The sequence below is a fragment of the Chelonia mydas genome, chromosome 27, assembly GCF_015237465.2.
Source record: "Chelonia mydas isolate rCheMyd1 chromosome 27, rCheMyd1.pri.v2, whole genome shotgun sequence".
In the NCBI taxonomy this organism is placed as follows: Eukaryota; Metazoa; Chordata; order Testudines; family Cheloniidae; genus Chelonia; species Chelonia mydas.
The window spans coordinates 9,878,981-9,900,619 of NC_057860.1; the positions used below are offsets into that span (position 1 = coordinate 9,878,981).

The 21,639-nt window shown below is 41.9% G+C and overlaps 1 protein-coding gene across 4 annotated transcripts in view; it reads left to right on the top strand.

Moving 5' to 3' along the window:
- The window catches only part of TTLL6 (tubulin tyrosine ligase like 6), a 30,761-nt gene extending 12,696 nt beyond the window's left edge, over positions 1 to 18,065 (top strand). For 3 of the 4 annotated variants that reach the window (XM_043536977.1, XM_043536976.1, XM_043536979.1), the window contains 11 exons: positions 4 to 160; positions 1,410 to 1,673; positions 2,313 to 2,398; positions 6,943 to 7,168; positions 7,918 to 8,099; positions 10,321 to 10,509; positions 10,912 to 11,068; positions 11,845 to 12,147; positions 15,065 to 15,428; positions 15,741 to 15,954; positions 17,577 to 18,065. In XM_043536977.1, coding sequence (XP_043392912.1) covers positions 4 to 160; positions 1,410 to 1,673; positions 2,313 to 2,398; positions 6,943 to 7,168; positions 7,918 to 8,099; positions 10,321 to 10,509; positions 10,912 to 11,068; positions 11,845 to 12,147; positions 15,065 to 15,428; positions 15,741 to 15,954; positions 17,577 to 17,583 — 2,149 coding nt within the window. In that variant the 3' untranslated portion in view covers positions 17,584 to 18,065. The remainder of the gene's footprint in view (positions 1 to 3; positions 161 to 1,409; positions 1,674 to 2,312; positions 2,399 to 6,942; positions 7,169 to 7,917; positions 8,100 to 10,320; positions 10,510 to 10,911; positions 11,069 to 11,844; positions 12,148 to 15,064; positions 15,429 to 15,740; positions 15,955 to 17,576) is intronic. The other variant, XM_027824483.3, reaches the window with a different exon arrangement.
- Positions 18,066 to 21,639: the final 3,574 nt, after the last annotated feature.

The following is a 21,639-nucleotide window of genomic DNA, read 5'->3' on the forward strand; positions in this document are numbered from 1 at the left end:
CAGCTATGGGGATTTGCAGACCTATAGCAGATCAAGGAAACATAAGACATACATCTGTAAGCCCGACTCTGGCTGTCAGGGGAGAGGCATCTTCATCACCAGATCTTTGAAAGACATAAAACCTGGAGAGGATATGATCTGCCAGCTCTACATCTCAAGGGTAATCTCCCTATTCCACATCCCAAGATTACTTTTATGTCATTAAACCAGAGTTTAATTCAGCTCAGCCTTGCTTGCCTGTGATCATCCAGTCATAAACAGCACTCATTGCCTTTGAATACATGACCATTGAAATAATCCCTCTTTTGTGTGCCATTGGGTTCCTAAGTAATTTTTGAATAAGCTTTTTATATAAGCTAATTCACCTTTGCTGGGTGAACCTAACTAGGTGAGGGAAATCTCCTTCCTGCTGTAGAGTGAGTTAGCTCTCAAAGATACACAATATTTCCGTAGGCCCAACTGGAGGAGAGAGTGAAGGGATTGTTTGTACCCAGTCCCACAAACCTGTTTATAACCTATTTTACTCAAGAATCTTTTGGCTGACATCTTGGCATTACCCTCTCTTCCTAAGCAAACATCCACATTCAAGCCTCTGGGATCTCCTGTGTCTTTGGGACACCTATAATGTAAATACCAGAACCTAAGTTTTTACTCTGGTTTGTTCTTTCATTTTGAATATGTTTCATTATTATTTATTACTGATTTTTTTTAGAGAGATAAAGCATGGTCTGGGGAGCTGGGATTCAGAACTGCTAGAGTTTATATCTTCTCTTGTGCTGACTCACTGTGTGGCTTTCAGCAAATCACTGTTCCATGTCTGTTTCCCCCCACTTTTAAAATGGGGGGAGGGAACCTATCCACCTCATAGACTTTATGTAACGATTAATGAGTTTGTTCAATGCTCAGAACATGTAAAGAACTCAATGACGGATTAGTTTAATTACTATTATAGTGTTGCTGCTGTGCTCAGTACGATAGAATACATTACTGTTCTTAAATTCCCCAATTTCCCAATATTTGAATAACTATAAGAAACATCATTTATAAGAGAAAAGTACTCTAGCAAGAATTGCTTATATGCCGGATACTGGGATACATGTAAATTGTTGTTTGCATATTAAGAACACCTAGATCTATTAAGTGTCCATGACTAGTTCTGATCATGTGATCTTATTAAAATGATCATGCTCTGCATAAAGTTTGCAATTACCCTTATTTGGATGGAATGTCTTAACCCAGACAGTTTGCCAATTTCTAAAATGGAGATAGATAAGGAAGTGTTGTTATCGCCCAAAGAATGTTGTAAGGCTTAATTACTGAATATCTGTCTAGCACTTTGATGAAGGAAGGTGATGTATATGTGCTAAGTATTGTTATAAGGATTGCATGTCTTGGTTTTGTTTTTTCAGCTTGTAGGTGGGACTGTACAGCTATTTTCATCACCTCAGTCTCGAGTTAATGAGTTACTAATGTTCCTCTTGAACTTCAAACAAACTATAAGCAACTCAGTTTCATCTTCTCTTTCCCAGCCTTTTATTATTGATCGTTTTAAGTTTGATCTGAGGATTTATGTGCTTGTGACATCATGTGACCCTCTGAGGATATTTGTCTATAATGAGGGCCTTGCACGCTTTGCTACATCAGCCTACTCTGACCCCTCACACAGCAATCTGGTGAGTAAAGAACCCTGTTAACATAAATTAACACCATTCAAATTCATAACAACAGGAACTATCTGTTGAAATGTAGTGGCACAGAGAAAAAATAATGCTTTGGACTGCTACAATACCTTTAATCTGAGGATCTGCACGCCCTTCACAAACAATAATAATTAAGCCTCACTTCATCAAAGTGACATGGGTAAGGTTATAGATGAATCATCTCACCCACCACTGAAATGCAGCCACCTCTGTGGTAGAACATAGCTAGAGTTTAACAGCACACAATAACACTACATAATAGTTTCTGGGCAGTTAGGGGCTGATCCTGCAAACACTTACATACCACAAAAAGAAAAGGAGTACTTGTGGCACCTTAGAGACTAACAAATTTATTTGAGCATAAGCTTTCATGAGCTACAGCTCACTTCATCGGATGCATACCACAATGACTTTACTCATGCAAGTGTTCCCATTTAAATGATCTTAAGACTGTGTTGGGTTCATGAGAGTGATGAGATAAGTACTGCTATTAAATGTCTTGTACTTAGATTTTTTTCTTCATTAAGTAGTGTGACCAGGTATCATCATGTACAGGGAGAGTGAAGAAGGCAGATGTCTCTCTCACCCTATAACCCATTCGTTTATTTGTAGGATGATGTCTGCATGCACCTGACTAATTATTCCATTAACAAGCACAGTACTAATTTTGTCCAAGATGAAGATTCTGGAAGTAAGAGGTAAGAGAGAGAGAACATTAATCACAGCCAGGGGATGTCAGTCTGTTCTCATGAATCTTCATATGCATTTTCACACTTTTTTCATATATGTTTAGGAAATATTTCTTTCCATGCAGCCAGTGAAGAGTGTATTTTGTGTCATTGGTTATATAAATAATTTAAAGAAGCTCAGATGAATATTAGTGTGAGGCCAGAAGCAGGAGGAAAAAAAAGTGAACTGTCCTTCAAATTGGAAATACCAATGCGTTTGTTGCAACTGGTGCTTCTGGATTACATCACTCTGTTTATTGTCCTTGGTGGTTAAGTTTGGCTGTCTAATGTAGATAAATCTATATATAATGATCAGTCAGGTTTTTCCTCTTGCCCACATTCTTCTCCCAGTCCTCTTCTCTTCTCTCTTCTCTCTTTCTCTTTTTTTTCTTTTTTTCTTTTTTTCTTTTTTTCTTTTCTTTTCTTTTCTTTTCTTGCTGTTTCTACATAGTACCCTGTCCATTGCCACTAGGACTTCAGTGGTATCCATTTCTTCTTAGCAGTATTGCTCTTTGCCAATAGCAGCAGGAACTCCAGCTCTGCCAACGTTTCTTCTGCAGTGCTCTGTTGGTGCCAGAAAGGCTCCACTAGTATGAATTGTCTTGGAGCAATGCCTTGGGCCTGGTCTACACTACAGGGTTAGGTTAAATTTAGTCGCATTAGGTCGATTTAAAAATGACTGCGTCCACACAACGAACCCTGTTCCATCAACCTAAAGGGCTCTTAAAGTCGACTTCTGTACTCCCCCCCCAACTAGGGGAGTAGCGCTAAAATCGACCTTGCTGGGTCAAATTTGGGGTGTGCTGATGCAAATCAACGGTATTGGCCTCCAGGAGATATCCCAGAGTGCTCCATTATGACTGCTCTGGACAGCACTTTGAACTCCGATGCACTAGCCAGGTACACAGGAAAAGCCCCGGGAAATTTTGAATTTCATTTCCTGTTTGGTCAGCGTGGCGAACTCAGGAGCACTCAGCAGCACAGCTGATCATGCAATCCCCCCAGAATCGTAGAGCGTAGAATGTTTCTACGCTCTCCCTATCATCTCCATCCCTGAGGTTATCGCAGATTAGAAGGCGAAAAAAACGCACTTGCAATGACATGTTTTCTGAGCTCATGCAGTCCTCCCGCACTGATAGGGCACAACTTAGTGCATGGAGGCATTCAGTGGCAGAAGCCAGGAAAAAATTAAGTGAGCATGAAGAGCAGAGGCAGGACATGATGCTCAGGCTAATGGGAGAGCAAATGGACATGATGAAGCATCTGTTGGGGGAGCAAACGGACATGATGAAGCATCTGTTGGAGCTGCAGGAAAGTCAACAAGAGCACAGACCCCCGCTGCATCCACTGTATACCTGCCTACCCTCCTCCCCATGTTCCATAGCCTCTTCACCCAGACGCCCAAGAACACGGGGGTGGGGAGGCTCTGGGCTCCCAGCCACTCCACTCCAGAGGATGGCCCAAGCAACAGAAGGCTGTCATTCAAACAGTTTGATTTTTAGTGTAGCTACAATAAGCAATGTGGCCTTGTCCTTCCCTCATCCCCCACCCCACCCAGGCTACCTTGTCCGTTATCTCATTTTTTTTTAATTAATAAAGAAAGAATGCATGGTTTCAAAACAATAGTTACTTTATTTCGAAGGCGGGAGGGTGGTTGGCTTACAGGGAATTAAAATCAAGAAAGGGGGCGGGTTTGCATCAAGGAGAAACACACACATCTGTCACACCGAGGCCTGGCCAGTCATGAAACTGGTTCTCAAAGCCTCTCTGATGCACAGCACGCCTTACTGTGCTCTTCACCCTGGTGTCTGGCTGCTCAGAATTGGACGCCAGGCAATTTGCCTCAACCTCCCACCCCGCCATAAATGTCTCCCCCTTACTCTCACAGATATTATGGAGCACACAGCAAGCAGCAATAACTATGGGAATGTTCGTTGCGCTGAGGTCTGATCTAGTCAGCAAACAGCGCCAGCGAGCTTTTAAATGTCCAAAGGCAATTCTACCACCATTCTTCACTTGCTCAGCGTATAGATTCATAGATACTAAAGTGAGAAGGGACCATTATGATCATCTAGTCCGACCTCCTGCACAACGCAGGCCACAGAATCTCACCCACCCACTCCTGCGAAAAACCTCTCACCTATTTCTGAGCTATTGAAGTCCTCAAATCGTGGTTTAAAGACTTCAAGGAGCAGAGAATCCTCCAGCAAATGACCCGTGCCCCATGCTACAGAGGAAGGTGAAAAACCTCCAGGGCCTCTTTGAATCTGCCCTGGAGGAAAATTCCTTCCCGACCCCAAATATGGCGATCAGCTAAACCCTGAGCATATGGGCAAGATTCACCAGCCAGATACCCAGGAAAGAATTTTCTGTAGTAACTCAGATCCCATCCCATCACAGGCCATTGGGCCTATTTACCATGAATAGTTAAAGATCAATTAATTACCAAAATCATGTTATCCCATCATATCATCTCCTCCATAAACTTATTGAGTTTAATCTTCTAAAGTTGAACTGCTCCTTACTACTGTCCAGGCTTCCTGAGCTATGGGAGCAAGGGGTAGGCTGGGGTAGGTGTTACTGCACAGTGCTGCTGGCTGGGAGAGCAGCCTGAGGCAGAAGCCTCCAGCTCGCATGATATTCCAGGCAAGACTGAATCTCCATGAGACGAAACTTAAAGAAGAGAATGACTTGGAGTCTCTGGCTCCCATTCAGTGCTCTAAGAGGAGGATAGCCATGTCTGTCCAGGCACCCCTGATCGATCTCACCGAGGTCTGCCAGGAGCACCCAGCAGATGTTCAATGGCTATCAGTCCTACTGCATCATCTGCCGCGAAGGCAAGGAGCTGCTGCTGTGTAGCAATGCAGTACCACACCTGCCAGCAGCACCCAGGAGATGTACGGTGATGGTGAGCTGAGTGGGCTCCATGCTTGCCGTGGTGTGGCATCTGCATGGGTAACCCAGGAAAAAAGGCGCAAAATGATTGTCTGCCATTGCTTTCATGGAGGGAGGGAGGGAGGGGGGCCTGACGACATGTACCCAAAACCACCCACGACAATGTTTTTGACCCATCAGGCATTGGGAGCTTAACTCAGAATTCCAATGGGCAGCTCTGTAAGTTGATGCTAAACACGGTAGTGAGGACACATTCCGCCGACTTAATGCACTTAGTGTGGACATAGAATCATAGAATATCAGGGTTGGAAGGGACCTCAAGAGGTCATCTAATCCAAACCCCTGCTCGAAGCAGGACCAATCCCCAACTAAATCATCCCAGCTAGGGCTTTGTCAAGCCTGACCTTAAAAATATCTAAGGAAGGAGATTCCACCACCTCCCTAGGTAACGCATTCCAGTGTTTCACCACCCTCCTAGTAAAAAAGTTTTTCCTAATATCCAACCAAAACCTCCCTCACTGCAACTTGAGACCATTACTCCTTGTTCTGTCATCAGCTACCACTGAGAATAGTCTAGATCCATCCTCTTTGGAACCCCCTTTCAGGTAGTTGAAAGCAGCTGTCAAATCCCCCCTCATTCTTCTGTTCTGCAGACTAAAGAAGCCCAGTTCCCTCAGCCTCTCCTCATAAGTCATGTGTTCCAGTCCCCTAATCATTTTTGTTGCCCTCCACTGGACTCTTTCCAATTTTTCCACATTCTTCTTGTAGTGTAGGGCCCAAAACTGGACACAGTACTCCAGATGAGGCCTCACCAATGTCGAACAGAGGGGAATGATCAATCGACTGTATAAAATCAGTTTCTAAAAATCGACTTCTATAAAATCGACCTAATTTCGTAGTATAGACAAGGCGTAGGTCACTGTCCAATAATGTGTGGCTTCTTTCCATTTCCTATCCTAAAGCCTGGTCTACACATGAAAGTTGTACTGCTCTAAGTTAAAGCTGTACAGCTTCCCTAGTGTGGACGCAGTTATATTAGTATAAAGGTGCTTTATGCTGGTATAGCCATTCCCATATAGGAACAGGAATAATTATACTAGTATAAGGCACCTTTATACCAGTATAACTGTGTCCATGCTAGGGCTTATGCTAGTATAACTATATCATTAAAAATCACCTCGCCCCCAACTGATGTGGTTATACTAATACAATTTTCAAGCATAGGATTGTCCTAAGAGCAAGAGGTTAATTAGAACAATGGTTCTTCTTTTTCGTACAGGGAATCCCTTCCCATATATCTGGGATCCTCTCCCTATTAGCAACATGGTAAAGGCAGGCAGGACACACTTCACTGACATTCATAGCATATTTGGTTGAGACCCTACGTATTAGTGTGTCTCCCATCCTCAATGTCTGAGAAGCTCTAATATTGATCTATGCAAGAGTTTGACTAACAACTTGTTCTGTTAATCCTTATTTTGTTTCTGTGGGTACGTGGATCTCCATGAGACCCAAATTTCTATGCTTAACTTAAGCAGCATTGAAAGATACAGAAAAATGCTTACTGTGAACTGATTTGCCATTAATATGGGCTACCAACTTCCTTTTTTTCTTCATAGGAAGCTCTCCACCTTTAATAAGTACATGCAGAAGCATAGCTATGATACCGACCAGATGTGGCGGAATATAGAAGATGTTGTTATTAAAACCCTGATATCAGCACATCCTATTATCAAACATAACTATCACACTTGCTTCCCCAACCACACTGTGGGTAGCGCTTGCTTTGAAATATTAGGATTTGATATTCTGTTGGATCACAAACTCAAACCCTGGTTGCTTGAGGTAAGAACCACAGCAAAAGTCTCTTAGATCTCATAACAAATCCATACCATGAACTGGTATCCTTTTTTCACCCTTCCCTGCCTGTGGGGCCAAATTCAGCCAAATGAGTTGCTATCGCCAACCTCTTCCTTAACACCGATTTTTGCCTTTATCGTTTCTCTAGATCTCCTAACAAAAGTCCATCCTGTAGCATTTCCTACATTATTCCTGATGGATGACCAGCAGAGGGGGTTAGACTGCAGATAAACTAATAATAGTCATTCCTACAGACAGTCACATTGATCTGTAGCCTTGAAATTTAAATCTGTTCCTGTATGTGGGAGTCTAGCTCATGGGGACAGCCTTACTCTCCAGTTCTTTGAACAAAGGAATCTTCCAGGGGTATCCATTAACCTCAATGGGAGCTGCATTTGCTAATACCAGAGCCTGAATTTGGTCCTCACAGCATATCAAATTAATATGTTATTGATCTTGCACTGAGTACTAAATTGGTTCAAGCTACATCACTCTGCCACTTGCACCTGTTTTCTCCCAAATCTATCCCACCCATTATGTCACTTCTGAATTTGGCCCATGGAATCCTACTATACACCTGTATCATACATTGAAGTCTGGCAAGGATCCTTGCCAACTCTAGATTCTAAACTGGAATCCCCAGTAATCTAGATTTCAGACTAATTTAATGTCCCGAGTTGTAATTTCCATTGCATCTCAACTGCAGCAAATAGATTACATTCTTGTTGTTTCAGGTGAATCACTCTCCAAGCTTCACCACGGACTCCTGGTTAGACAAAGAAGTGAAGGACCAGCTGCTATATGACACTTTGGTTCTGATAAATTTAGGGGCCTGTGACAAGAGAAAAATCCTAGAAGAAGAGAGAAGGCGAGGAAAGGAGAGACTCCTGAAGCAATGCTGTTCTCGAGAGACCAGGTGTGTTCTCATACAGCTTCAACTAATTTCCTCAGATTATGTGAGCCATAATTTTAAGGTGACCTGCAAACAATGTTTTTTAATTAGTTTATGACCTTTTTTTTTTTTGCTTCTTTATGATGTATACAGATGGCCTGCACAGATATTTTTAAAGGTTTTTTTCTTTCTTGTTTTTTTAACCTTCAAAATACCAGGAATGTAAAGTCTGGTCTTTCCTGGTTTGTTGGCACACCACTGGGATGTGTAAGGGCTGTTTACTATAAGCTCTTCACAACTGAATTGAAAAAGTGAGGGTGCTGAATGTTTAACAAAGTATTCCTTTATTCAAAATGTTAATTAACATTTCATTGAACAATTCGTTTAAAGTAACAAAAATGACTTGACAAAAAATTCTTTCCCCTCTTGATAGCTCATCTTTCACTTTGTTGGTTGTTGTGATGGCATCATTTAACTAGTTCTTTAGTCATCATAGAGTCTTCCAGCTTAGACAGTTCCCGAATTTCTAATGTAAAAAACAAGCAAAAAATAAAATAAAATTTCAGGCCCTCGTTAACAACCATAGGGAAACCAGAAAGACAAGCTCATTTTTTTTGCCTTTGCAGATAATCTTTAAATTTATGTTATAGGTTATGTAGGAAGATAAATGAGAACCATTCTACATTTCACCAAAACTAAGAAGACAGGATTAGGGATGCAATTACAGTGTGAAATGAAAATAACTCCTGCTCTGGAGATTTCTCCGAGGGTTTGGCTACACTTCAAATGCTGCAGCTGCGCCGCTGTAGTGCTTCAGTGAAGATGCTACCTATACTGAAGGGAAGGCTTCTCCTGTTGGCGTAGGTACTCCACCTCCTGGAGAGATGGTAGCTATGGGCTTGTCTACATTACCCGCTGGATCAAGGGGCAGTGATCGATCCAGTGGGGGTCTGTCATAAATATAAAGGGAAGGGTAAACACCTTTAAATCCCTCCTGGCCAGAGGAAAAACACTTTCACCTGTAAAGGGTTAAGAAGCTAGGATAACCTCGCTGGCACCTGACCAAAATGACGCATGAGGAGACAAGATACTTTCAAACCTGGAGGAGGGGAGAAACAAAGGTTCTCTCCCCCTCCAGCTTTGAAAGTATATTGATCTCAAAATGATTTCAAGTTAATCCCACCGCTCTGCCACCATGTCAAGGTTCCTTCCCCACTCTGAACTCTAGGGTACAGATATGGGGACCTGCATGAAAAACCCCCTAAGCTTATTTTTACCAGCTTAGGTAAAAACTTCCCCAAGGTACAAACTATTTTTCCTTTTGCCCCTGGACTTTATTGCTGCCACCACCAAGCGTCTAACAAATATATAACAGGGAAGGAGCCTGCTTGGAAACGTCTTTCCCCCCAAAATCCTCCCAAACCCTACACCCCCTTTCCTGGTGAAGGCTTGATAAAAATCCTCACCAATTTGCATAGGTGAACACAGACCCAAACCCTTGGATCTTAGGAACAATGAAAAAACAACCAGGTTCTTAAAAGAAGAATTTTAATTGAAGAAAAAGTAAAAGAATCACCTCTGTAAAATCAGGATGGTAAATACCTTACAGGGTAATCAGATTCAAAATATAGAGAATCCCTCTAGGCAAAACCTTAAGTTACAAAAAGACACAAAAACAGGAATATACATTCCATTCAGCACAGCTTCTTTTCTCAGCCATTTAAACAAAACAGAATCTAACGCATACCTAACTAGATTGCTTATTAGCCCTTTACAGGAGTTCTGACCTGCATTCCTGCTCTGGTCCCGGCAAAAGCAACACACAGACAGAGAGAACCTTTGTTTCTCCCCCCTTCCAGCTCCTCATTGGTCATTTTGGTCAGGTGCCAGCGAGGTTATCCTAGCTTCTTAACCCTTTACAGGTGAAAGGGTTTTTCCTCTGGCCAGGAGGGATTTAAAGGTGTTTACCCTTCCCTTTATATCTATGACTGGGTTGATTTATTGTGTCTAGTCTAGACACGAAAAATCGACCACGGAGCACTCTCCCGTCGACTCCGGTACTCCACCTCCCGGAGAGGTAGTAGCTATGTCAATGACAGAAGCCCTCCCAATGACTGGGAGTCAGGTCGGTATAACTGCTTTGCTCAGGGATGTGAGCAATGTAGTTATAGCAACATAAATTCCTAGTACCAAGCCTGTATCCCACATGATTTGTTAATGGTTATACCTGAATTTCTTTTTTCAGGGCTGAGAAGTATAGAAACTGCCAAGCCACTTGGTTGAAACAAGCTGAGAAATATGAGGAGAAAAACCTAGGTGGTTTTCGCAGAATTTACCCCAAATCTGATTTGGACAAATATGATAAGTTTTTCCAGCACAACAATTCACTCTTTCAGGAGACTGCAGCTTCCAGGGCACGAGAAGAACATGCTAGGTAAGGAGGATTTCCAGCTCAGTTTTCATTAGGTAGGGTGGAGGATGCATTCTGAATTCATGTTAAATAATAATAGCTATCACTTACATAACACTTTACATTAACTGATGGTTCTTTGAGACGGCCCTGTCAGATAGGTAAATGAGTATTATCAATCCTAATCTGACAGGTGGTGAAATGGACACACAAAGGTTAAGTGACTTGCTCACAAATCCATGTCAAAGCCAGGATTAGAATTCCAGAGTTCAGCGCAGAGCTCAATACTCTGAATCATGTTGCCTCTAGATCTGGCCAGACTTGTTCCATATAAGGCAGAATTTGTAGCCAAGATCCAGTCCGTGGGACTTGTATCATCAGAACTATTTTAGACCTGTTAGGACCTATTTGTATCTCTATCTACAGGCTGCAGCTACAGGAGCTGCGAATGAAGCACGAGCAGAAAACAGCCCATTTGCGAGAGAAGAAGATAGAGCTGCTGGGGGAGTCTGGGTCTGAGAAGATAAAGACTTCCAAACAGAAGTTAGTGAGTAGGACAGCTACGGCACAAGGATTAAGACAGGTATAATGCAAGGGAAAGATTCAGTTGATTTTTCACTAATTCTCCTACTTCTTGGGGCATGGGAAATAGAAGTTCGAAGGTCAGAAATAGAACATCCACAAGAAAACTAATGAGATGGGATAATAATGGTGATGGGCATATTATATATAAAAAGACTCCACTGGTGTTCACAAACTTTCAATTTTCTCCACTCATGCAGGTGAGGGACCCTAGGCTAATCATCTACAGACTTTTCATGTAGGCAAATATGTGCATCCTATAAGCAAATATCGTCGCCTAGATCTGGTTGTCACCTTTTGTCAGACATCAGAAGTGTTTTCTAAAAACACTGCTGAAGACAAGATAACTGGTGCTCATTTCTCCCCTGTCTGAGGTCAGCCCGACACAGAGGTGGTCCACCAGGGATCCAGTTACAGCATCAATTAGTGTGTTTCTCTAACTTTATTTCTGGCATAAAATCTCTAAGGGACCTTATGCCAGTAGAGGATTGGTGCAGTGGAGCTCTCCTGTGCCACACTACCAGAATGTTTCCTCTTTCCCTCAGCAGTCCCCCTATACCAGATTAGTGAGGGGTCATGTGGCACTGGACATGCCTCCCCTAGGTTTATACAAATGGAGATTTCCCCTCCACAAGGGAAATTCTCCACTGGCCATTTACAACCAGAATATGGCCCTTTTGTGCTGTTTACACCAGAGAAACTGGCCCCAGCTCTTCTTCTGGCAACAGCGTTGCTCTTTATTCATATGAGATTTAATTAATTTTTTTCCATTCTCAGCATTATCTTTGTTCAGAGTCAGGACCTGGCACTCCTCTTCTGCTTCAGAGTTTCTCAGGTGAAAAAGAAACAAAGAAAGAAATAGTTAACGGGGAATCAAGCATCCCACAAAAAGAGCACACCAAAACTCACGAGTATTCAAATGCACATGAAAAACAAGCAGTACGGCACTACAGCTCCATGCCAAACTTGATAGTGCAGAACTCAACTAGTGCCCTGGACCAGTACAACTCCAACCCTGACCTGAGGGACCACAAAGTACATGGTCATCACTCTGCAGCAGATATGAACATAAGATTAATAGTAAGTAGCAGAACACTAGTAAGTATATATTTGTAGTAGTTTGCCTATATTTCTATCTCCAGTCCATTCAAACATCCATCTCAGACTGGAAATGACACTTAATGTGGGCCCCAGAGCCAGCCTACAAACTGTCTGTTGCCTACTTTGCTTCAGGCTCACTGAAGAGTTTAATGCGAGCATATGCTCAACACAATTAATATTAACAGGGGAGAAGGACTGCCAAAACAGGGAAAGAACAGATTAAAGAATATTTAGGTAAATTAGATATATTCAAGTCAGCAGATCCTGATGAAAGTCATCATATGGTACTTAAGGAACAAGTTTAAGCAATATCAGAACCGTTAGCAATTATCTTTGAGAAATCACGGAGGATGGATGAGATCCCGGAGGATTGGAGCAGGGCAAACACAGTACCTACCTTTAAAAAGGGGAATAAAGAGGACCCAGGGAATTATAGACCAGTCAGCCTAACTTTGATACCCGAATGATACCGGAACAAATTATTAAACATTCAATTTGCAAGCACCTAGAGGATAATAGTGGTATAAGGAATAGCGTCAACATGAATTTGTCAAGAACAAATCATTCCAAACCAATCTAATTTGCTTTGACAAAGTTACTGGCATAGTGGATAAGGGAGAAGCAGTAGACATGATATATCTTAATTTTAGTAAGGCTTTTGACATGATCACATCCAACGTTCTCATAAGCAAACTAGGGAAATATGGTCCAGATTAAATTACTAAATGATGGGTGCACAACTCGTTGAAAGACTGTACTCCAAGAGAAGATATCAATGGTTTGCTGTCAAAATGGGAGGTTGTTATCTAGTGGGACCCTGCAGGAGTAGTCCTGGGTCCAGTACTGTTCAGTATTTTCATTAATGGCTTGGATAATGGAGTAAAGAGTATGCCTATAAAATCTGCAGATGATAACAAGATGAGAGGGGTTGCCAGCACTTTAGAGGACAGGATTAGAATTTAAAATGACCTTGATAAATTGGAGAAATGTCTGAAATCAACAAGATGAAATTCAATAAAGTGCAAAGTACTATACTTAGAAATGAAAAATCAAATGCACAGCTACTAAATGGGGAATAACTGGCTAGGTGGTGGTACTGCAGAAAAGGATGTAGGGGTTATAGTGGATCACATATTGAATACGAACCAACAATATGATGCAGTTGAGAAAGGCTGATATCACTATGGGTGTATTAACTGGAGTGTTGTATGTAAGACATGAGAGGTAATTGTTCCACTCTAGTTGGCATTGATGAGCCTTCAATTGAAGTACTATGTCCAATTCTGGGCACCATACTTTGAGAAAGATGTAGACAAATTGGAGAGAGTCCTGAGGAGAGCAACAAAAATGATAAAAGGTTTAGAAAGCCTGGCCTATGAGGAAAAGTTAAAAAACCTGGGCTTGTTTAGCCTTGAGAAAAGAAGATTGAAGAGGGATCTGATAACAGTCTTCAAATATGTTAAGGGCTGTTATAAAGAGGATGGTGATCAACTATTTTCCAAGTCTACCTACGCTAGGACAAGTAGTAATGGGCTTAATCTGCAGCAAGGTGGATTTAAATGAGATATTATGAAAAACTTGCTAACTATAAAGAGAGTTAAATTATTTAATAGACTTCCAAGGGAGGTTATGGAATGCCCATCACTGGAGTTTGTAAAGAACTGGTTGGGCAAACGTCTGTCTGAGGAGGTTTAGATTTACTTGGTCTTGCCTAAGTGCAAGGGGCTGGACCTGATGACCTCTTGAGGTCCCTTCCAGCCCTACATTTCTATAATTCTGTTATTCTACAAAGGGTATAATTCTAATGGAAACTACTCTATTATGTTAAACAACAGGATCAATATACCGCCCATTCTGATTACACAGTAGCTACAAAATCAGTCCTTGTCAGCAATGATCAGATAAGTCAGATGTCAGAGCAGTACAAAAAATGTGGTGGTAGTGTGCAAGCCAGATCCTCCCACAATCTCAGAATAGCTAGGTGTTGCTCCTAAAATCAGCAGCAGTGAAATGATTAATGTTGACATTTAAATTTATCATCATTAGAGTGCAAAGTCAGCACCCCATTGAGGTTAATGGGATAGTTTTTACAGTTTACTAATTTTTCTTCCAAAAGTATATTCAACTGTCATTCTGCACCTGCTGACATGGTAGTTGAATCATTCCTTGGTGCTGTCAAGGTGTCCGGCATATAGCTTCATGAGCAACGGAGCACCGCTGAGGTTAATGGGATAGTTTACAATTTACTAATTTTTCTTCTGTTTTTCTGAAGACTCATTCCAGACAATGCTACATTACATAAGCTGGAAGTTATCTCCTCAGTCATAAGGGCTAAAAATTTAGACCTTGAATCTCTGTTTCTCCAAACCTATGCTTCACAAAGGAATGGAAGTGGGTGCAAACATGACTTTAAGGCAGTACGCTCCCCAGTTGAATCTTGGAGCAGCTGTTGGCCTGCCTAGCCTCCCGCATAAATATAGCAGCCTCAAGTATTCTCCAACCTATGCTCTGGCTGCAGCAGCCCCAAATGAGCCCTGTGAGAGGTGATAATATCTGGAGAACAGTATGCTAAGACTGTCCCCTCCCTCCTCCAGTGTGCCCACTTCACTGCCTCTCTCCTATAGAGACAGCTCTGCACTGGCCTGGGAACCCCATAAACTGGGGTATTTCTCTGAGGTTGTTTCTGCCCCCTTTGTAGCTCCTAAACTCCACTACAGTAATGTAAAGGGGGCATTAGCATAAAAGAGAATCCAGCCTTTAGTTTTTTAAATAATAATCAAATTTCAAATCCAGTAGAAACTGCTGGGGCCACTAGAAAAGTTTTGGTCCTAGGTACCATCGGGCTAAGTCTGACTCTTCCCCTCATTAACTTGATCTTTCTGATTTTCCCCTCCAGCTCCAGACACCAGTGGATTGTTCCAGGGTATCTGATAATCCAATTCATTCTTCTTCAAAGCCTTTCCCAATATTGGCTCAGCCTCGGGCTGCAATCACAACAGCAACTGGCGTGGTTTACTGTGAAAGCACAGTCACTCAGATTTTGGTGCCATTTGGATGCCAGAGAGAGCAACACCAGCCCCATGTCAGGGAGAACTTGGCCTCATACTTAAAAGTCCATAGATCACACAAAAACTTGTTAGAGCCTGAAATAGACAAGAAACCTATCTTGTCAGAATTCTTCAGCAAACTCAGTTTCGGACCAGGAGAGAAGGCCATAATATTCCCTTTTCGCCACCACCCTCATCTCATCAATAGAACACGTGAGTCTCATCTTCATGGAGCACATTTGTATCATATCATCTAAGTGCCTAGTGCATCTCTGGGGAAACACAGGGTGATAGTCCCAGTGTGCCTCAAACGTACATTATTACAACACAAGAGGAAATCTTAGCATACCCGCAAGTCGAAGTGTAAGAATACAGCAGATCTGCCCCTACAGTATTCTTACTCTCTGTCCCTCTATCTCTTCTCCCTTTGTATCTCAGATTCAGATACATAGACATGGACTTTAGGAAAAGAGGTCTGGGGTGCAAATTGATTGCAGAATATAAATCTGACTTTTGTTTACACAGAAAGTGCTTTGCACTCCAGGAGAATCCATCTGAGTAGCAGAAACTCCACAGACAAGAGACAAACGAAACTTCAGAGTGCCCAAACAGTATTCCAAAAAACAAATTGTCCCCAGTTCAGCCTTCAAGACCTTTTGGTGATCTCCACCCCAGGTCGAGTGGACCCGCGACCTAGGAAAAGCAATACCCTAACTTCAGGGGATATTCCAACGGGCAGGTAATGGGTAGAATCACTCTGCTATAATATTGTAGAAGCCAGTAGCATTCTGGCCTGCTTCAGGGAATACTTTTCCGTTAATGGACATTGATTAGTGAGGGATAAATTGCAGTGTGAAATTATGCTGTTTAAGTGGACCTGGTCAGTTTTCAGATGTGAGATCAGGTTACTGCAGGAAATCATGTTAGTCACATGACTCGATCAGTTATATTCTTTCCTCTGAATTATCATTGTATCAGTCTCTCAGCTTGATGCTCAAGTGTTCTGTGCTTAATGGTATTGGGTAAAATTTTCAAAAGTGCCTAAGTGCCATTTTTCAAAAGTGACTTAGGTACTCAAGAGCTGCAATTTCATTGAAACACTAAGGCCCAGGTCCTCGAAGGTATATAGGCACCTAACTCCCACTGAAATCAATCTAAAAATCAGTGGGAGCTAGGTGTTTTAAATAGTTGAGGATCTGAATTTTAAGTGCCAAAGTCACTTTTGAAAATAGGAATTAGTCTCCTAACTCACTTAGGGACAGATTTTTAAAGGAATTTAGATGCCTGAATATGCAGGTAGACACCTACTAGGATTTTAAAAAACACCTAGGACCTTTAGGAAAATCCTGCTAGGTACCTATAGGCATCTTTAAGTGACTATATACCTCTAAAAATCTGGCTGTGAGACACTCCTGAAAATTTTACCCAGCATCTTTTGATAATATGTAACACCAAAGCCTGGAACACATGGGCTCAATTAAAATCCCATGACACTTTTTGTAACACCAGGGGGTGCTAAATCCAGTCTCCTTTCATGCTGGGTGATTACATTCTGCCTTCCTAGATTCCTGCTGAGTTTCAACTGGATAAATTCTTCTTCACTTCCCTACCTAAAGGTTATTGGATAGTGTTGCTACTGTAGAAAGCTTGCTGCCTTTCATTGTTGGGTGACTAATGACTATATGTTTAGCACTTTGGGATCCTTCAGAATGAAATAGGTGTAATCTACTAGTATTGTCAGTTTCTGGCATAAATTTGCATATAGGAATAGCAATGAACTCATGCAGTGATCTGGGACAGGGAGGCACAACAGAGAAGGTGCATTCCAGGGAGAGAGAGAGGGCAGATTCGAGGTTGCTACTGCAGTGAGTACAGCCCACAGCATAATTTACAGTAACCTCCCCAGGGCTGTCTATGGATTACACAACAGAATCCTCCATAGCACTGAGGGCTACACTACTCCACCTTTCTCTGAGGGCTGTGAGAGGGGTATATAAGGCCTCAGATATTAGCCTGATATAGCTCCTGTACCCAAGCAATTCTCCCAACACTTGAGGCTTCTGTCTGGCCCCTATGCACTGCTGGAGAAGTGTATAGTGGCTGAGGGGGGTGAGAGTGCAGAATCGGTCCCTAACCGGCATTACGCAGTGTGATATCTGACTCGAAGCTGATCTGTTTTCTTGGTCTGAACTGTAGCTAGTCTGAAAGGCGAATGTTGACAATGAGGCTGCTGCCTACTCACACTGCCTTCTTCACTTCTCCTATCATATGTAATGTTAGAACTTCTATGAAAAGTGCTAGGAAGAATGTATCTTAGTCCACCTATTCAATGTGCGTGGTGTTGTATTTCCTTCCTTACAGGGACTGAGCAGAATGACGGCACTGTTTTGCCTCCTGAAGTCTGGGAGATGCTCACTCCTGTAGACAATCTGTTCATCAGGAACTGACAGAAACATTTTGTTGTTTCTTTTCAAATATACTGATTGGTGATTGCCTCCAGTTATACAGCTTTCAGAGCATGAAACAGCAATGTGTGACCAATAACATTTGCCTTAAAAAAAAAAAAAAAAAAAAAAAAGTCAGGAGTTTATGGGTGTCTTGATGTGCAACTGTTGTACCGGAACTCAATGTATATCTACTTCCTTTGGCAGTGTCTGCTTACTGCCAACTCTTGTTTTGTTTAATGAAAAATTCTTTTGTAAGAAGAATTCCTGTGTGATGTCTTCTCTATTCCATTGAACATCAGCCCTATTAAGGGGAAAATTCCCTGCATTGAATTTCAGCTGCACAACTCCAAATAATATCAGCTGGAACTGCACAGCTGAATCCCTGCAGCATAATTTGAAAACTTACCCTGAAATTTGCATGACAAATTCATTTTGGCTAATGTAGAGTGATGTTACAGTCTTGACTGTTAACAAGAGTTCAAAGGAAATAAAAATGGGCAGTGTAGTGTAGAAGGGGTTTTACTTTTCAGGGCCACAGAAAGCAAAGGCAGAAAGCGGAAACAAAAAGCCCAGTGGGTACATGCTGTGGCAGAGTAGTATAGATGCCTTCTACATTGACCGAAGGAGTTTTTCCATCAATGTAGTTAATCCACCTCTCTGAGGGGTGGTAGCTAGGTCTACAGAAGTATTCTTCCATTGACCTAGCTGAGCCTACATTGGAGGTTTGGTTGACCTCACTACGTCGCACAAGGCACAAAACTTTTCATAACCCTGAGCGACGTAGCTAGGTCAATCTAAATTTTTAAGTGTAGACTTCCCCAAACATGATGCTGAAGGTATTTAGATTCTGCAGTGTTTGTAGTTTAGATTCTTCCATTCAGAGCCAGTATTTTGCACTTAATGCTCTCAGAGAGTACTCAACCTTCATAAAAATGCCCTTTGTTGGCCCAGTCTCCGTCTGATTAGTGGGGAGAGGGTCTAAAATCGCTGAGAGAAGTTAATTCATTGAACGGTGCTGCTTCTTTTTCAAATTGTGTTTCTGAACATGCATGTTTGATTATAAAATTCGTAACAGCAATGGCTACTCAGATCATGCTGAAAGCCACAATACAGAGAGGGTGGATGGCTGACTGGACGTATGGATGTGTTATGGGACACAAGGATGGGCAACGTAAGTACTGCTAGTTAGGAAATGCATTTGTCGAGATGTGCTAAGATCTATCACCTTGTCATAATGGAAAGTCTTTTAAATATTTTCAGTTGTGAATGAGGAAATCCCCCTAGTTCATTATTAATCATCTTATGTAGTGCCAACAACACTCTGCAGATCTGCAAGAAGGCTCTCGTCCTTCCCAGCAGGCTTACAGTTCAAGCAGTGATTTCTACAAGCAGTGATTTTACTGGGAGTTTTATCCAAGTAAGGAATGCAGGTTTAGGCCCTAAACTCACAGGGCTAAATCCTCTGCTCTAAGCCACCTTAGAGCTTCCAGTGCTCTCCAGTGGGGCCTGCCGTGACCTCCAGCACAAGTTAACAAAACCCAAGGGCTGCTCTAAATTGCACCAGTTTGTAATAGCCCCAAAGGGGCCTATACACCTGTAAGATGCATTGGAGCACAGAGCATTTAGGTCTTGCCCCGTACTTGGGGAGGCATGCACACTCCGGCATAGAACCAGCTATTCTAGCTTTAGACCATCTGAGGATTGCTTCACACCAAGGGAATTCCCAGCCCCATCAGCTTTATAGCAGCTGAGGATTCCCGCAGGCCAAGGGAATCCCCTAGCTGCACACTTAGTGCAGCTTTAAGATCTCTTTGCACCATGTTCCAGGATTGGTCCCATAGTAACCAGTTCCAAATTATTTCACACATTTTCCTCAATAGGAACAGAAGTGTAAATAAAAGGAACAAGAGGATTTCTCCAGAATAGGCAGGAACCTAGCCTGAGCAAGTGAGATCTAGATGATAATTACTATTCATTATTTTACAGTGCCTAAAGATGTGGTAGATCGGAATACAAGTAGAGAGAGAGAGGTCCCTGCTCAAAGAATTTACAGTATCATATTAGACATGGCAGAACAACTGGGTATATTTAATAGTATGGGAGGGTGGAGGTGAGGAAGATCAAGAGTTCCAGCAACAAGACTTAGTTTCTTGAATTAGGCTCATGTAATGGAATTTCTGTTAGCAGGAGGAAGAGGTTATTTTCTTTAGTAGTTAATATTATTAGAGATTATAGGCTCCTTTATAGTGAGGTATTACGGAAGGCTATTTTAAGCCTACATAGTCTCGTAATGATCTTTGATCTTTCACAGTATTAAAGGGAATGTTTCAAGGGAGAATATTTAACTATCTGAGAAACAGTGTTTCTGTTCTTACAATTGGGAACGTTCAGAGGTGGTCCAAAGGGGGGGGATCAATTTTTTAACTTCTAATTCCCACACTGCCACCCTTCCTTCGCACACATTCATGGTCTGATCCATATTGAGAGAGTTGTAGGAAAAGAGGCTACAAGGAAAGCAAGAAGGACCTCCTAAGCCATGATCTTTGCAACAAGCAGTGTCTTTGGAATTGGAAACCTGTTTTCTACATTAGGGTTCACTGGGCTGTTGCTCAGGAACAGCATCACTTCAAAGCAATCTTTTCCTCAAAGGCATCAATGATATGTACTGAGGCCCTTTCCTCTGGGAGGCACTTGAATTTGCATGGACTTTCAACGTGATTATAACCATCAGGGCAGAGCTGGCTCTAATTAAATGTTAAAGATGAAATTGAATGTTTTGAAAAAAAAAAATTAACCATCACATACCATCCAGAGACTATCTGTGGGCTTAAAATGCACAAATTAAATATATTTTAAAACAAGATATTTGGAAATCACATTTCTTTGGCAAGTTATGAGTTTGATTCCAGATTTCCCCTACAAACAGCACTTAGGGTCCCAATCCAGCAATCATGCTGGGCTTAGGTAATAAATGTACTTTTCTTTAATTGTTGGACATTAAAATACTCTTGAAACACCCTCTCAAAAACACTTACTGCCATTACCTAACTAAAATGAACCTGGGAAATGACAAAAATACATCAGCCCTTCTGTTAACTAGTCAATGGAGACAGAGAAAGGAATATTTGTAGTTGAAAAATCAAGTTCAGGGAGATGCATTTGGTGACAAAGGTTACACAGCAAAAAATGTAGTATAAAACGCAGCATTTTTATTTTAAGCCTGTAACTGCATGGCATACTGAGAAAGCTTGTAGGTGGTACCTGCTCGGTCAGCAGTGCTTTTGACATTTTTCTCCATCTGTACTCATTAAAGGATGGCTTGCTAAGTCTCTCTTTCCTTCATCTGCTGGTTCTCTGTTGATATATGGATTTGTGATTACATGCCACCCCTTATTTGGTGTTTAGAGCCAATCTAATCTTATTTAGGCCTATAAGGCCAGTTAACTAACTGGTCTGCCTACCCATATCTGCCTTCCATTCTGTTCCTAATGAAAAGCACAACTATCTTATTCCCCACTCCGTGAACTACCCACACACCCCACTATCCTTTAAGATGCTTTCAAGATTGCCAGAATTGCCTCTCTTTTTTTTTAATCAAGAAAGAAACAGCTCTCAGAGAAGAGCATTAACCTGATGACCATTATCATGAAAGATTTGGGATAAGAGCTTAATCTGTTGAACTGGTGAGCAGTCTTCTTAAATCAGCAAAGCCCCCAAATACATGAGTCATCTGTTAAAACTGAGCATGTGCTGAAGTGCTCTGCTGGATTGGGTCCAGAATGCACAGCACTCTATAGGGCCCCAGATGAGGATCCCACGTCGCCTGCCTTGTCCTTAAGATTTTGCTCTTGAGACACACAGGCTCATCAGTGTCTGAGCCAAGGGATGGGGAAGTTTTTCAACTGTGAATGCTCTTCAGCAGCTCAAGTAGGGAAGCTGTCTTCACAAAATGAAGATGTTCTCAGCCTTTAGCATTA